Genomic DNA, 15,077 nt, shown 5'->3' on the forward strand with positions numbered 1-15,077 from the left:
CTCGGCCAGGGATCGAACCCACGACCTCCCACATCCAAGGTGGACGCTCTAACCACTAGGCCACTGGAGCAGTCGTACGTAAATTGTGTGAACATGACTGACACAAACTCTGTATTATTACAAGCTTTCAAATAACAAAAAAAAAAAAACAACAGCAAATGAGGTAATGCAGTTTAACTTTACCTTGTCCTTCAATCGTCCCTCCTTTCTACCCTGTGTCTCTGTCATTTTTGGTAGTAGTACTTCTACACAGCCCTCTTGTGTCACATTACTCTGCTGACCTCCAATATCAAAGTTTAGCCTCCGGACCTCAGCTCCAGCCCTGAACATTCGCCCTGATCTTACATTCTGAAAAAAAAGTTCAGGCACTGGAAAATCTGGCTGCTTCATGATACCCTCCTGACCCCTACCAGTTTGAGACAAACTAGTTTTGTGATGAAAGGACGTCACACCACCTCGAGTTCTATTAGTGGTTGTTTCTTTCTCCAAGTCCCCCGCTGCTTCTACATCACATGCTCCTTCTTGACCCTGTCCTGACTTCACACTGATGAAAGCACTTGTAGCTGCCCTGGCATATCTAGGATTTTCACATCTTCTCTCCCTACAATGGAACATGTAAAATTTACTATAAATGCTTCCCTCACCGGGTCATTACCTCTCTTTGAACATCAACCTTATTGTTTAGTCCTTCCACTTTCTAAATATTAACAATGACAAGCATATTTACTATTTTCTGTATTCACATCACACCCCTATACTGAAACTTTTCCTTCATGCTGCATAGTACTTTATGAATTGTGAACATTTATATGTATTTTACTTAAAGATGTTAAGACTTATTTCTCCAAGCCTATTTAGAAAACTCACTGTACAGCAAAATCAATAAGAAATACTACAACACACATGACAATACCCCACACAAAATAACGTTAACTGCTAAATGTATTTTGCATAGTATATCACTGCTAAATGTATTTTGCATAGTATATCACTGCTAAATGTATTTTGCATAGTATATCACTGCTAAATGTATTTTGCATAGTATATCATGAAAAGTCATGTACAGATATGGTTTCAATAGTACTCCACTTTAATCTATGATTTAATACTGGTGTGAAACTTACCAAAAAACTTACCAAAAAACTAACCAATAACTGACCAAAAACTGACCTGTTTCGATTTTTCTCAATGGCAAGCATATGTATCAAGCTTCTATGAAATAATTCATGACGAGTCCAAAAATGAAATGTGAAAGCAAAATCTTTAGTTCGTAACTTTAAGACAATTCCTGAAGCAATATGACTCTTTCTGGGATACAGTAAGTATGATACATGTACCATGTTTTACTGAGGGTTGTTCCAGTAAAACATATACCCCCCAGGGGGAAAGCACTTTCAAATTCAACCAACCCACAACAGAAGCAATTAAAAAAAATTATGATCCACCGTCAGATCCGTTTTAATCGAAAAACACTGCCCCCTACAGAAGCATATTTTTAAACATGATTTCTGGCTGTGGGTTAGTGGGCGGTAGAAGCGATTTTAATATTGGGTTGGGGACAGAAGCGATTTAAATGACAGCTGGCTGGAGGTAATCTATTGAATTCTTATAGATCATATAATCTACTGTATCTTTATTTGTATTCATTCATTATAATCAATCTTTTGTCCTTTTGTTTGTTTGTCTGTCAGCCAAGTATGTCTCTGATACTGTGACTTATTATTTGTAGATGTCATTGATCAGTCCCTTAATACCTACTAATTTAACATCCATGAATACAGATTTTATAATAGATATTTCTATTCTAATACAGAAATCATGAATTTGTATCCTTACTAAACTGGGTGTTTACTAAAGTGATCACAATGTCTTGCTATTTTTCTTTGTTCTCAGGCACGCTGCTTTTGATTAGAATAATAGTTTAATCTTGTATTGCTATAAATGTGTGGTCAGATTCTATGATTCCTTGTTATTATTTTTTCAATAAATGTTTTGGTAAACTTATAATACATGAACTGTCAGAAAAAAACCCATTGATGCCTGTGAAAGTAATGTTGCATTATTTTTGTCTACTTTTACACTATATCATTTCTTGTAAGAACATCTTTTTCAGTTACCAATGTCTTATTTTTATGCCTTGTTGCAAGACTAATATAAAGTTATAAAAAATATATAGCAAGTCAAACATTTTTATATCATAAGTTACATTTTAAAAAATGGATGAAAGTCAAGGAATCATTTTTCCCAGAATACTCATAAAATCAATGTCATTGCAGTTAACTGTATTGTCAACAGCATCATCATCATCACTGATGGCCTAGCAGTAACATCCTGCACTTCCAATCCAGATGTCACAGGTTCTATCTCCCACTTCTAGTCTTTCAGATGAGACTTATACCTATGGCCTGAGGGGCTTTCATGGCAGAGTGGTATAAGATGCATGTCTTGTGATACAGATCTGAGAGGCTTCCATGGCAGTGCTTGTCATGTGATTACTTGCCTCCAACGTGCAAATGAGAATGTTGCCAGTTACTTGTGGAAGGCAGTGGTTCTACAAAAGTGGTGTTTGGTGCCTCAAAAGGACTTGGATTTTCTTCTGCAGTAAAACTGTCTGCCATATATAGATTCTCTTCATCTGAAAATGGTGTAAAGGCCATAATGATCTATCGAAACCCAAGATCGCATGTCTAAATAACTTCAGCTGTTGGAGATAAACATCAAATCAACAGAGGCTCCATGTGCCCAAGTGTACTAAGGTGCTTGCTTTTACATCACTTGCACATCTCACCGAGTGAATTTGTGTCACAGATCAACCAATTTAGGTTGGTGGTCTTTCAGGGTTCTTCCTCCATTAAATATTTTGTTAAAAAATATATAAAAAACAAATCGAACAAAACTAAATCGACCAACGAATCAACTGTGGCAACAGCAGCAAAGGTACTAGTCAATCATTTTTGCCACAGCTGTATGAGTTAATAAATTTTGACTCAAGTAATTTTTGTAGATCTTTGAATATCATCAATTATGCCTTTCTGACAGTTACCTAAACGTCATCATCAGTTGGTACAAATGGATTTTTGATGGTGAGCATATGAGATGGAAAAGTCTTGAGCAATCCTGCATCACACACTGCCGAAAAGTTTAGATTTCGCTCACTTAAATTTTCTCTAACAATGTTCATTGTTCCAACTATAACTGTTATAACTTTTTCAAGCTATATTCACCAATATCTGGAGATATGCATCTGTAATAAATATTTGTAACAAAGTATGAGAATGCATCAATGTTTTTCAATGATGCATTTGAATTGAGCAACAACCACAATCACCAAATCAAGAAATAAAATTATTCACATCTCTCAGGCAGAAGTAGGGTATAATCATAATCTGCCAAAAGATTTTAAAATTTTTAAATTTGCCAAATATTTTTCCAACCATACTGATTCAGAGGACATATCACCAGAATGGACAGAAACAGACCAGATGGTTAAAATCAATTTGATACATGTTTTAAGTAGCTAAATTGATCTTGGTTTAGTTAACTGTACGCCCTTTATTGTCTTCCTTTTGATGAAATTTCTTATTGAAGCTGAGAAAATAATGTTGCACACATAAAAAGTGGCACACTTCTACTCATTATTGTTTTTATTATACTTCTAAATTCCAGCCTGTTCTTATGATCTTGTCCCCCCACATACTGTTTGTCTTGTTCTGTGAATATGCATATCAGTGGGGAAGACTAAATCCAAGATTGAAAACCTCTACATTTCTGGATGTATTCTGCTTAGATTCCATATTTCTGCAAAAAACTCAAAGAGTTCAGGACTCTCTGTACTAATTCAGTTCCCACTGTAAACCTGTGCAAACACCATATTAAAATTCACTAACTTAAATTTTCGAGTGCTCATGATCAAATCTGTATCAGTATAGACACATCTATGATGACAGCTTTTGTGAAAAGAAAACCATAACAGCCGCACCATTTTCTGGATCTATACAAATTTGAAATGTGTGCTTTCAATACTGCACCAAAGAGTCAGCTGCTGATTTCAGTAACGAGTTGTCCAAACTCAGGTCTGTAAAGGGACAGAAATTATAATACAATGTCCCTCACTTTTTTCAGTTACAAGTAGGACAAGCTCTCAAAAGATTGTTTTTACTAAAATCTTACTTTCATTATCAACCAATCAGGGGCAGACAAACCCATATATAGTCTATTTTATCTTCACTGATTTATAGTATGGTTCTCGTTCTTTCACATCTGTAGTAATGTGAGTCCTTTAACAACTCTCAATGGTTGTAAGCCTTTTTCGACCATGCTGACTGGACACACTGTAAGATAATGTTCAAGTAACAGAAATACCATGGGATAACCAGAGACCAATAAAATCAAATAGTCAAGTTATCTCCCCTGCAGAGATGCTGCCAGGATTTCAGGATTTACTCTAAGTTTTGTGTGTGTGTGATCTCCAATGAGGAAGTCATGGCAGGAGGAATAGCCATTGTTAAATATCTGTCACTCTTTTAAATATCTGTCACTCTCATAACACTTAAATATCTCACTCTTTTTTAATGTTTCACTATGTTACGGCTCTACTGAAATCAAAATTCTTGAAGAGATGTCATCTCTAGTTGTATAGCGATTATTACTGTGATGTCATTGGGCATGGTCATGTGGTTGTGGTGGGGTCTTTGTTGAGTTGGACTTGGATAATTGATTCATAGTCAATGAACAGGTTCTAAATTTAATGTGTTTATTTTGGAGCTCTGTTCCTCCATCACATTCAAGATTTGGATATACCAAAGGTGAAATTAGTATAGCTGCATCCTAAACAACTATCATGGCTACTTCAATGTATTTAATGTGAGACTTTAATGCAAGAACTAGTAGCTTCATTGATTTTTGGAATTTAAAAAATAATTTATTCTCAAACAACTCAATTTGGTGCAGATTACATTGTTTTTTAATGATACTGTGAGAATACTACCACTGGGAAAATACTGATAGGAATATACAGAAATAATGATATTATTTAAGTAGAATATATTGTGACAATACAAGCGCTAGTTCTACAACTTTGCAAAATACATTTTGTACAACTATTCTGTTGTTTCTAACAACACTGTAATATGGTAATAATTTCTGCCCACTTTTTACTTCAGTCCCTTGCTAATTAATAGTTTTAGATTTTACAACAATAAGCACATTTTACCTTTTGACAATAACATCATTACAAATACAGTGTGACCCTGCTATAACACGGTAGTTGGGAGCCATAGAACCCGACCGCGTTATAGACCGAACCGTGTTATAAGCAACCAGGTCATTTAGCTGAAGAAAATTATGCATGCACCCAAAATAAACTGCATGGAGGGGGTGTAGGTAATAAATGCAGGCTTCATCGGCACAGTTACCATCTTAAATCAATGCATATTAAATGAGAAATACACCTGTAGTGAAAACAAAGAAGACATACAATAGTTTACTTTATTTAGAGAACCAAGAATTGGTACATATATGCAAATACTGTTTATATATATATGTCTAATGTATAGCATGAATAGTATCAATACCGTGTACTCACCCGCGAACTTCATCATATACAGTGAATCCACAATACAAGTGATTCCATCGAAAATATGCACACACACACACACAGAGCTTTAAAATATTCAATAATTTTATCACAGATCATATTGGTCTGAATTCAATGGAAAAATATAGCACAATCACGTAACGAATGACAAAGCACATGTATTTTTAAGTATGTCCCAAATCGGTAAAAGTTTGTGTTTTAAGCCGCCATTGATTGCTTTCATAAGCATAAACATTTTCCCTACAGAAAGAAAACTTTCACGGCACAGTTAACGTGTTCCAGTCACGTTGGAAAATGCAAAAATCCATCAGATTCCATCACTTTCATTTAAGTTTGTTACTGACTTCCTTTGATGAAAAGTTCTTTGTTTTTATTGAAAGATTGTAGTCGGCTTTCTTTGATGAAGGGTGCATGCATGCTAAAGGACATCTTTGGAGAACCAAACAAATGCCCATTTCTTATTGCGGCGGCAACATCAAATATCTGGGACCGATTTTTTTTCTCTCCATTTGCTGAGTATGTTTTCATAACAATCAGTGCTTCAAAGGTAATTTGTTTCCTTTCAAATTTAAGCAAACCATTTTATCTGGGTACATTTTTTAAAAAAGAATTGGCTGTCGTTTTTCCCTCTATGCCTACTGAATAAACCAATAAGCAAGATGTATTTTTTTTTTTTAAATCTTTACATATGTGGTAGTAGCGTTATGCTGCTTTCCACTCATGCATCTGAAAATTAACAAAGGGTCAACGGACGATGGAGATCCAGTTGTTCAGGTTTGATGACAGGAATTATTACAGATAATGTGAGTGTTCTGAAGGATTTAATTCTGAGTGAAAAGAAGAGATATTTTACTTACCATCCACATACAAGTGTCAGTCTTTGTAAATATATTAATTACTAGCAAGCGGCCAAAATTCCAATGAAAGATAGATTACGAGATAATACCTTGTCCGGTTGATCTCCGTTACCAGAAATGTCAGCAACAAAAAAGATGACCGGGATATTTCCAACATACAGTACTCATGCCAGAAGTCATGATAAGCGGATTATAATATAACACTGTTTAGATGTTTATGTAACAATAGATAAATTTCAGTGCATTCTATAACCAGCTTGCAGCTTCCTTTCATGTGGCCTCTCAATTTCTGCACTCCAGACCAAAATTTCAGAAGCCACACCACAATCGTCTTGTATTATTCATACGCGATCTGAGGCCCCGAGTGGCAGTGGTCTAAAGCACTCTCCGTTACGGATCACTTCCATCTCACCTGTCTGCGTGGGTTTGAGTCTCGGATTCAGCCAATATGGTTATATGAGAAAGAATGCCAGTAGCTTCTCATATGTCGGCCGCCATGTATAGCATATCGTGTGCTGAAAAATTGTGTTAAACCCCACAACAACAACATATACGCGATCTCTTCTCCAAAATGATAATAAAGTTTTAAAATTTGTTTCGTACTTTTAAGAAAGATTTTTTTTGTGCACAAGAAAAATACATGTACATGAAATTTCGGGAGCCACACCACAACCGTGTTGTATCCGAATTTGTTATAATGGAGCGCACTATAGTGGGGTCACACTGTATTTAGATTGCAAGAAAATAGAAGTTACAATTTTATTAAAAGCATTGGTACCAGTAAGACTAAAGGACATGGTAAAAAAAATATCAGGATGACCAGATTAGTAGTGTAGTGAAGAATCCATATATCAGAATGACATCAAGTATTTTTTCATCAATTTCATCATTAGTTAATGACACTGCTTAAAATGTAGTGTACTAGATAATAGACTTCTTTAGTTATCCAATTTGTAATACAAATACCAAATGATGGCTTGGAACCAAGTGCCAAAAGGTCTGCAGAAAAAAACCAAAATGATCAAATATACATAGGAAGAACCGAACACAAACAGGACAAATTTTATCCATCTTGCTTTGAGTTTACACAGATCAGCCAGTCTCTTATGTTTAATGTCATTTCATTTTTGCACATAGAGAGCATGTACTTTATTTGGTCATACATCTGCATGATATAAAAGTTTGTCTCTTTATTCTTTTGTTGCCATAGTGGTTCTGCCAACTAGAGATCTACACACACTTAATTATGTTGTATGGGGATTCTCTGATGCTCCCTATGAGCATTAATCTGTTAATTGTTTCTGAATTTAATATGATCCTCCTCCTCTTTGTATGAATATTATTCTGTGCTGTGAACTCCTTTCATTGCCTGCTGTCTGAAACGCATATGCATAACTAGCTTGAACAACATACTATTCTTTATGGTTGTGTAATTTTCAACATCTCACAGGTATGGCTCCATACCATCTCTTGGATATCTCTGTTCCAAAAAGAAAAGTTTTGAACCAGAGGTCTTGTTAGGATTTTAAAACTAAGAGTCCATGGCTCCCATTCTGGTAAAAATATGAGTCCTGCCATCAAAAGTTGCAGTCCCCTCCCAGAAAACTATGCAAATTATACGAACTATTGGTTGCCATAGAGTTTAATTTCTACATTCATTCACTGACATAGCTCTTGTTTGTCCATCAGAATTTGTCTGAATTTTTTCGATCCAAGGAAGGTCTTATTCAAAGCACTAAGCTAGGCATCACACACTTTCTTACACTTGGCTACTGTCCCTTCCAAACTATCAGTTCTAGCAACTTTAGCACTCTCCTGAATCTCATTACAATCTTCGTCAGTTTGCTGTTGAACCCCAAAATACTTATTCAAGTCCAAGTCTCAACATGTCATGATTCTGAGGTCACGTGCACTGCTTGTTCTGTTACACTCGGAAATGAACACATTAATGAAAGCTAAAGTTGTTTGTTTGATGTTCTATTATAAATGACCACATGTACATCTCTGGGTCTTTCTGCCTCTGAATTCAAGCACTGTAAATATCTTTCCCACCCAGCTGCAAGTCAAAACCTTTGATCTTGCCACTCAGCTATAGCAGCATGTTCTTTTGATGTACTCTTATAATGGTGACGACTGGGGGGCGGGGGCTTTTAGCCACTAAATTCTGTCTTTGTAAATATCAGCACAGGTAACTGATAACACATTTTCCCACTATGCAGGTGACTGAAGCAGGACCGTTAAGTCTTTGAATTTTACCACCCAACTAAATAAAAAAATTGGCGTCCAAATACGCCTGATTATAAGCTTTTCCGAGACCTCTGTCACTAACATGAACTTTGCCAAAGATTCACTTCCTTGAATCAGTCCTTTGCTGCCTCTTATGCCAGATTTTTCTCTTCCATAGTGCTGCATTAGGGTTTTAAGTCCAACATTCACATAGTCTGCTTGTTTAGACATGGGTATATTTAATAAATATAACCGGCATATTGTCCATCCAACACGTACATCGGATTCGCACTCAGCATCAATTTTGGGCTCAAAATCACACAATGGTATTTCCATTGACATTTTCCCAATGTCCAACAGACCAATATACATGAAATTCATTTGTCATCATAGCCATCACCAGCCAGTATTTGCCGACTGAAAATGTCGTCTGAAGACAAACCGTGTTGTGATTCAGCCATTTAGGTTTGCTGTGTGGCCCTTATTCGAAAGACGCATTTGTAAAACTTCCATGATGAAAGTAAGGCTAAAACTACCATAAAATGCTTGTTCCAGGGCCAAATGAACCAATCAAATTTAGTTTAATAGCCATTCATTTCAAACTGAAGTATCCAGATATCTGGATGTCGCATCAAGTCCTGTGAGACAGCCACGGCAGCAAGAATTACATCGCGAAATGCACTTTTAAAGTTAAAAGTTTAATAAAAATGGGCATACTTAGCAAAGCACATTTATTATATCCGCGACATTCATATAATTTTTCTGAGCACGTATCACTGCTTTAAAAGTATGCGAATTCGTACAAATTACGTGCACTTGTGTGTACCAGCATTGATTAATTGATTGAATGAACTTACGTCGCGTGTGTCCAGAAGGGCATGTACGACGGATTTATTCCCGCACAGCAATTTGCTAAATGTTCCTGGGGGATGGAATTAGTGTCACATCCCCCAAGCGTGTATGTGCTCAAGAAGCACCTGCTAATTTAGCCATCAGATCGTAGGACTATATGTCAGACCCAATGTTTTATTCACGTTCGACTGCTAGGAGGGGGTTAGATGCAATTTTAAATATATATTGATGCTTTTTTTCTGACAACCCCACCAGCGATTTCTCATTTTGTTAACACAGTCCACAACAGAAGTGATTTTCCTAACCAACCTTTCACTGTCAGAATCAAAACAGTTTGAAACACAACCTCCTACAGATGTTTTTTCAAAGTGCCGTCCCGGAGGGGGGGGGGGGTAAGAGATATATGTTTTACTGGAACAGCCCTGATATTGGTTCAAGAAAACTTAAGGTCAGGTCCAGAATGAACTGCAAGGACAAAATCTATTGTTAGTTGCAGTCATGCTGACCCTGACAATGAAGCTATTGGCACCCAAACCTTTGGGGCTACATGGAACATGTATACCAAATTTTGTCAAATTCTGTAATAAAAAATTAATTTGTCACCCATAAATAAAATGCACATGAAAATTTAATTTTACCAACAACAACCTCAGAGATATAAAGTTCTACCTGAGGATAAGGAATCAAGTGAAATAAATTGAGTTGAATTCTGCTAAATGGAACTTAAGTCAGCACATAAAAATTAAATGCACTGGCAAGATCTATTTTTAGCAATAGATAATTTCACCTTGGAGCTACTGACTTCTAATTTAGAGTTATTATCTAGGCCAGGGGTGCATAACCCATGGCCTGCAAGCTGGATACGGCCCTCAGGGCAAATTAAAACACAAACACAGAAATCAGGCCCGTGAACAAAACTTATATTAAAGAAATTAGTGTTTGCAGCCCTCGAGTGGTCTTGGAAAATGCAATCTCTCTCTTGGCCGAAAAAAGCCCTGCTCTCAGCAAGAAACAAGCTGCAATGAAATCTTTCCATTAGAACTTAAGTTACATCTAGAAACAAAAACAGATACTGGATAACAAATTACAATAAACTCAGACATTCATTAGCAAGGTATCAAGTAAAAAAAAATAATAATAATACTTACACACAAGCCTGTTTCAACAGGCCTGGACCTCCAAACTTCGGCTTGTCTCTGCCAAGATAAAGAATAAAAAGAAATTATAAGCTTCTGAAAAGTTATTACCTACTTAAAGCAGGTGTCTTGTATATTTTTTAATAATAGAATTAATATTATCCAAGCTAAATTTAACACTAATGCTGACACAATGATCAACATTTTATCTTCAATATGAATTATTGGCTTTAACATTAGCTGTTCCTTTAAAACACCACTTTATAAGGGGCCATAGAAATAAATAAATTTCACTGAGGAAACTTTTTTTTAAAACTGTATCAAGACCTGATTGTGAAATGCTGAAATATGACCTGATCATGAACATGGCAAAAAAATTGTTTAATATTTTAAAGTTATTAAATCTGAGCTTTATGTGACTTCAGAAAATTAAAACTGAGCCAAAAAGGGGATAAATCTAACTGAGTGATGTGAAATATACATAAAATTATAAAGAAACACACATCATTAAAATCTGTCATAAGAGACAGTAATAATTATTAGAAATAGATGCACAACAATTTGCTCAACAGACCTTAAACAGAGAACCCTGTATCAAATCAAAATGCAGGGATCCAGATCTGTCATAGCATAGTGAACCTGGAGATCAGGGTCTATGTTATTTGTTGCGCTGATTACTCCTAACAAACTGCACACAGATCTTCTGGTGCATTATGCAATGGCAGATCTGGGGCTGTGCAAGTCACAGTTAATCTTGTCTTCATAAGTATATACAGTATTAGTAATAGGTACATTGCAAAGAAAACTGTTCGCTACATATTGCTTTTTAGATCCTTAAAAAGAACCTGTTCATTGTTGGTTGGGTTTAACACATTACTGGTTATACAACAATACACAATGCTGGAAATCTATACAATTAACTGCATGCTTAAAATGCTACAAGAACAGACTTAAAGATTTAATAATGTTTACTTCCTTACTTATTGTCAGCACATTTTAGTTTTGCAATTTCATGGTGCTTGTTTTACTAATCTGGTCATTGTATATGTTTTTATGTTTTATCTAATATTGTAAAGTGCTTAGAGCTTCTAATGATTAGGCGCTTTACTAAGTCAACATTATTATTATTACTATTTTACCCAGCTGAAGCAAGGGGAGCTAAGTGTTTTTGACAAGATGAGATAGATAAGTGACCTTGGTTTGCCTGACAGGAAACAATTTTGGGAAATCAAAGTTAGGTAATTCATTGTCATCAATGCAATGATACAGTAAATTTTTTTGCTGAAATCCAACATTATATAGCAAAGTTACCCTGTGGAAACCAAAGGACGGGCAATCACTTGCAAATTATAATGTTGATTGGTGGAAATTAAATTCCTTCAAAAGTATAAAGTTCCAAGCTCAATTTGACTTGAATCCAACAATCTTTGGTAAATCAATGCTGCATAAATAAAAGTCATGAAAAAAGGAAAGAAGGGAGCAAATATCCTACAGATGGAACACTGGGGTGGGGGGACTAAAAAATTTAGAAAAATGCCACTGCTGTCAAAGTTAGTGGCATAGACAAACAAGACACATACCGCTTATAAATGATGTCATGGACAGCGATGCAAATATAAACACTGTAAAGCTTTAAAAGGGAGTATGTGGTGTGTGGGTTGCCAAAGCCCTTACCGGGTCTGATGAAGCAATGCCCAGTCAGGGTGTCCAAAATTTAATTTTGGGTTATTTCACTGAATATTAGAAACCAAACTCATTCAAAGCTCATCTACATAAAGAACAACACCAAATTTGCTTGAAATCCAACAAACCTTTGTAAAGTTATGCTGCAGAAACCAATGCCTGAAAGACAAACAATCTAGTGGCATAACTCCTGTAAATGATGTTGTGGAATGCTGGAAATTGGAGTCTATCAAAGCTATTAATAACATAAAACCATATAGTAAATCCGGCTGAAATCTAAGAAACCTTTGTAAAGTTATGCTGTAAAAACCAACTCAAATGGGATATAACTCTTGTAAATGATGAGAGGAAATGTTGGAAATTAAACACATATAAAGTCTCATTCAAAACAAACTGGTTTCAGTCCAACAATCCTTGGGTATTAAGGGGCCATAACTCCTCTAAATGATAGCAGAAAACTGATACTTGAAGTCTTCAGGTCTTGACAATATCAAGCTAAATAACAAAACTGGTTAAAATCCTACCAGTCCCAGTGAGTAGAACCAAATCCAATCATTTCCAGTTAGTGAAAACCAAATCCAACCATTCCCAGTAAGTGGAAACTAAACTGTTGATGGATTGAAATTATTATTATAGGGTTCTGCCAAATTCATTAGGCATGGAACTAATGATGTCACAGAATCCTAGATAATGAACTCGTTCAAGGTTTCATCAAGATAGAGTTGGCATAAACTGCTTTAAAAGATAAATTTAGTAACATGTTCAGACTAGAAATACAACAAAATTGTGCTAACTTAAAACATGCTGTTCGATAAGCTCTAAGTAGAGCTATAAAACTTGGCTAGATCATTCTAAGGAAGCTAAAAATAGGATTTCTATGTGTTTGCTAAGTAAGCCAGATAAATACACAGCATTATCATTGGACACAATTTTTAATACAGCATGTTCTAAAAAGTCAATCGTAGAAAGTTTCAAACTTAAAACTGGCTTACTCATTCCAGAGAAGAAATTTAAAAAATGGTTTTCCACCTGGTTACTGAGTTATAACACTGCCATATTAGACCCAGTCTGATAAAACATGTCACAGAATGCTTTGTACCATGAAGGATAAAAACTGGCTCAGCCATTTCAGAGAAAAAGTCTAAATGGATTTTTCACCCTGTTGTTAGGGAAGATGCACTGTTGCTAGGGAAGCCACCATGGACATAATTTCGATACTGACACTCCTACCTAGAGTTATCTCAAAAGTGGCTCAGATGCTCAATAAAATAAGTTAAAAATAGGGTTTCCACCTTGTTGCTATAAAATTACTACAATTGCTAGTGAGTCACCCACACAAAATTTTGATAGTACAAATCACAACAAACATGTCAAGCCAGTTTGTCAAAATTAGCTCAGCTTATTCTGGAGAAGAAGCAGAAAATAAGATTTCCAACTTGGTCGCCATCGAAACCATCATCACTGCTAGGAAAACCACCCTAAACACAATTTTAACAGGTTATACTATGAGACCCATTCCTAACAAGTTTTCATCCAAACTGACCAAGTGTTTTTTGAAAAGTCATAACTAGTGATGTTGATGAACAATGAACTATGCATATGGAATGCTGGGTCAACTGACCTTACCATAAAATGAACTAAAAAGATTGATTCAGTATGCAAGGGGAAAGTTCTAAGTCACATGACTCAGCCAAATGTAAGATGACACTACAAATCAAATCTGACCTAGTTATTCATCACATCAAGACTCATTCTAAATTTTATAACAATGCATGAAACCCTTCAAAACATTTTCAGTGAAAATAAAATTCATGACTGATAAATGAAAGGATGGACATGCCTAACAGACATGTGTAAGACTATATACCCCCTCCAGAGTATACGGCTGGGACAATAACAGCTACTTTCTTACTGGCAGTGACGGCATGTTCCACAATCCAATGCAAGACAGCCTTTGCATACTTTGCATCGAACTTTACGTTTCCCCATCCTGAATTTTTGCTGCTGTGGTTTCTGGACTTTTCTGGGTGGTGGTGGTGATTTGATGAATGTGACTGATGAATCTTCTCCCTTTTGCTTGATGCCCTGTAAAGGTTGTTCATCATCAGAGAATTCTGGGGATAAAAAGGTCCATGGGTCAAAAGTGTGAACAAAAAATGCAAGAAGACCAGGCCAGTCTAATATTCTTAAACTATATACCATAACAGTCTTAAGCTAAATACAGTAATATTTTTAGCATGTTTTAATCATGCGATCATTTATAAATCAGATTTTAACTCAACAGTTAATCCAGGGAATTTTCAGTTTCTAATTAAGGTTCAATAATTCTTGTGCCCAGTCTACTGGATCAATTAGAATGCAGGGTCTGAGTTACTACATGTTGGATTCAGCTAACCCACTGGATCAATGTGAAGGATATCCATATTTATTTAATTCAGCTAGCCCACTGGGTCAATTGGAGAGATATCCTTATTTGTTGAACTCAACTAGCCCATTTGGGCCAATATATCTGATATTCTTACTTATTTTAAGTTTTGTAAAAACTCAAAATATTTCACCAAACATATAATCAGTATTTACCCATAACAAAAAAGGACATCTTAAATCATGCTGGATTATGTTAGATTCATAATACAAAGTCTTTTCTGGGATATTGAATATAAAATTAGAATGAATATATGATGGAATACAAATTCTGTTTGGTAGCATGCTGGGTTACCTTATGAT

General features: G+C 35.7%; 1 protein-coding gene across 1 annotated transcript in view; it reads right to left on the reverse strand.

Annotated features, from left to right (window-relative positions):
- LOC149793345 (uncharacterized) overlaps positions 1-15,077 on the reverse strand; it is a 117,169-nt gene that overhangs the window by 81,646 nt on the left and 20,446 nt on the right. Inside the window, exons 6-8 of the mRNA XM_089968985.1 lie at positions 14,263-14,464; positions 10,680-10,727; positions 184-601 (exon numbers count right to left, since the gene is read on the reverse strand). Coding sequence (XP_089825111.1) covers positions 184-601; positions 10,680-10,727; positions 14,263-14,464 — 668 coding nt within the window. The remainder of the gene's footprint in view (positions 1-183; positions 602-10,679; positions 10,728-14,262; positions 14,465-15,077) is intronic.

The sequence above is a fragment of the Sinohyriopsis cumingii genome, chromosome 8 (assembly GCF_028554795.1).
Source record: "Sinohyriopsis cumingii isolate HCF-2022 chromosome 8, ASM2855479v2, whole genome shotgun sequence".
NCBI lineage: Eukaryota > Metazoa > Mollusca > Bivalvia > Unionida > Unionidae > Sinohyriopsis > Sinohyriopsis cumingii.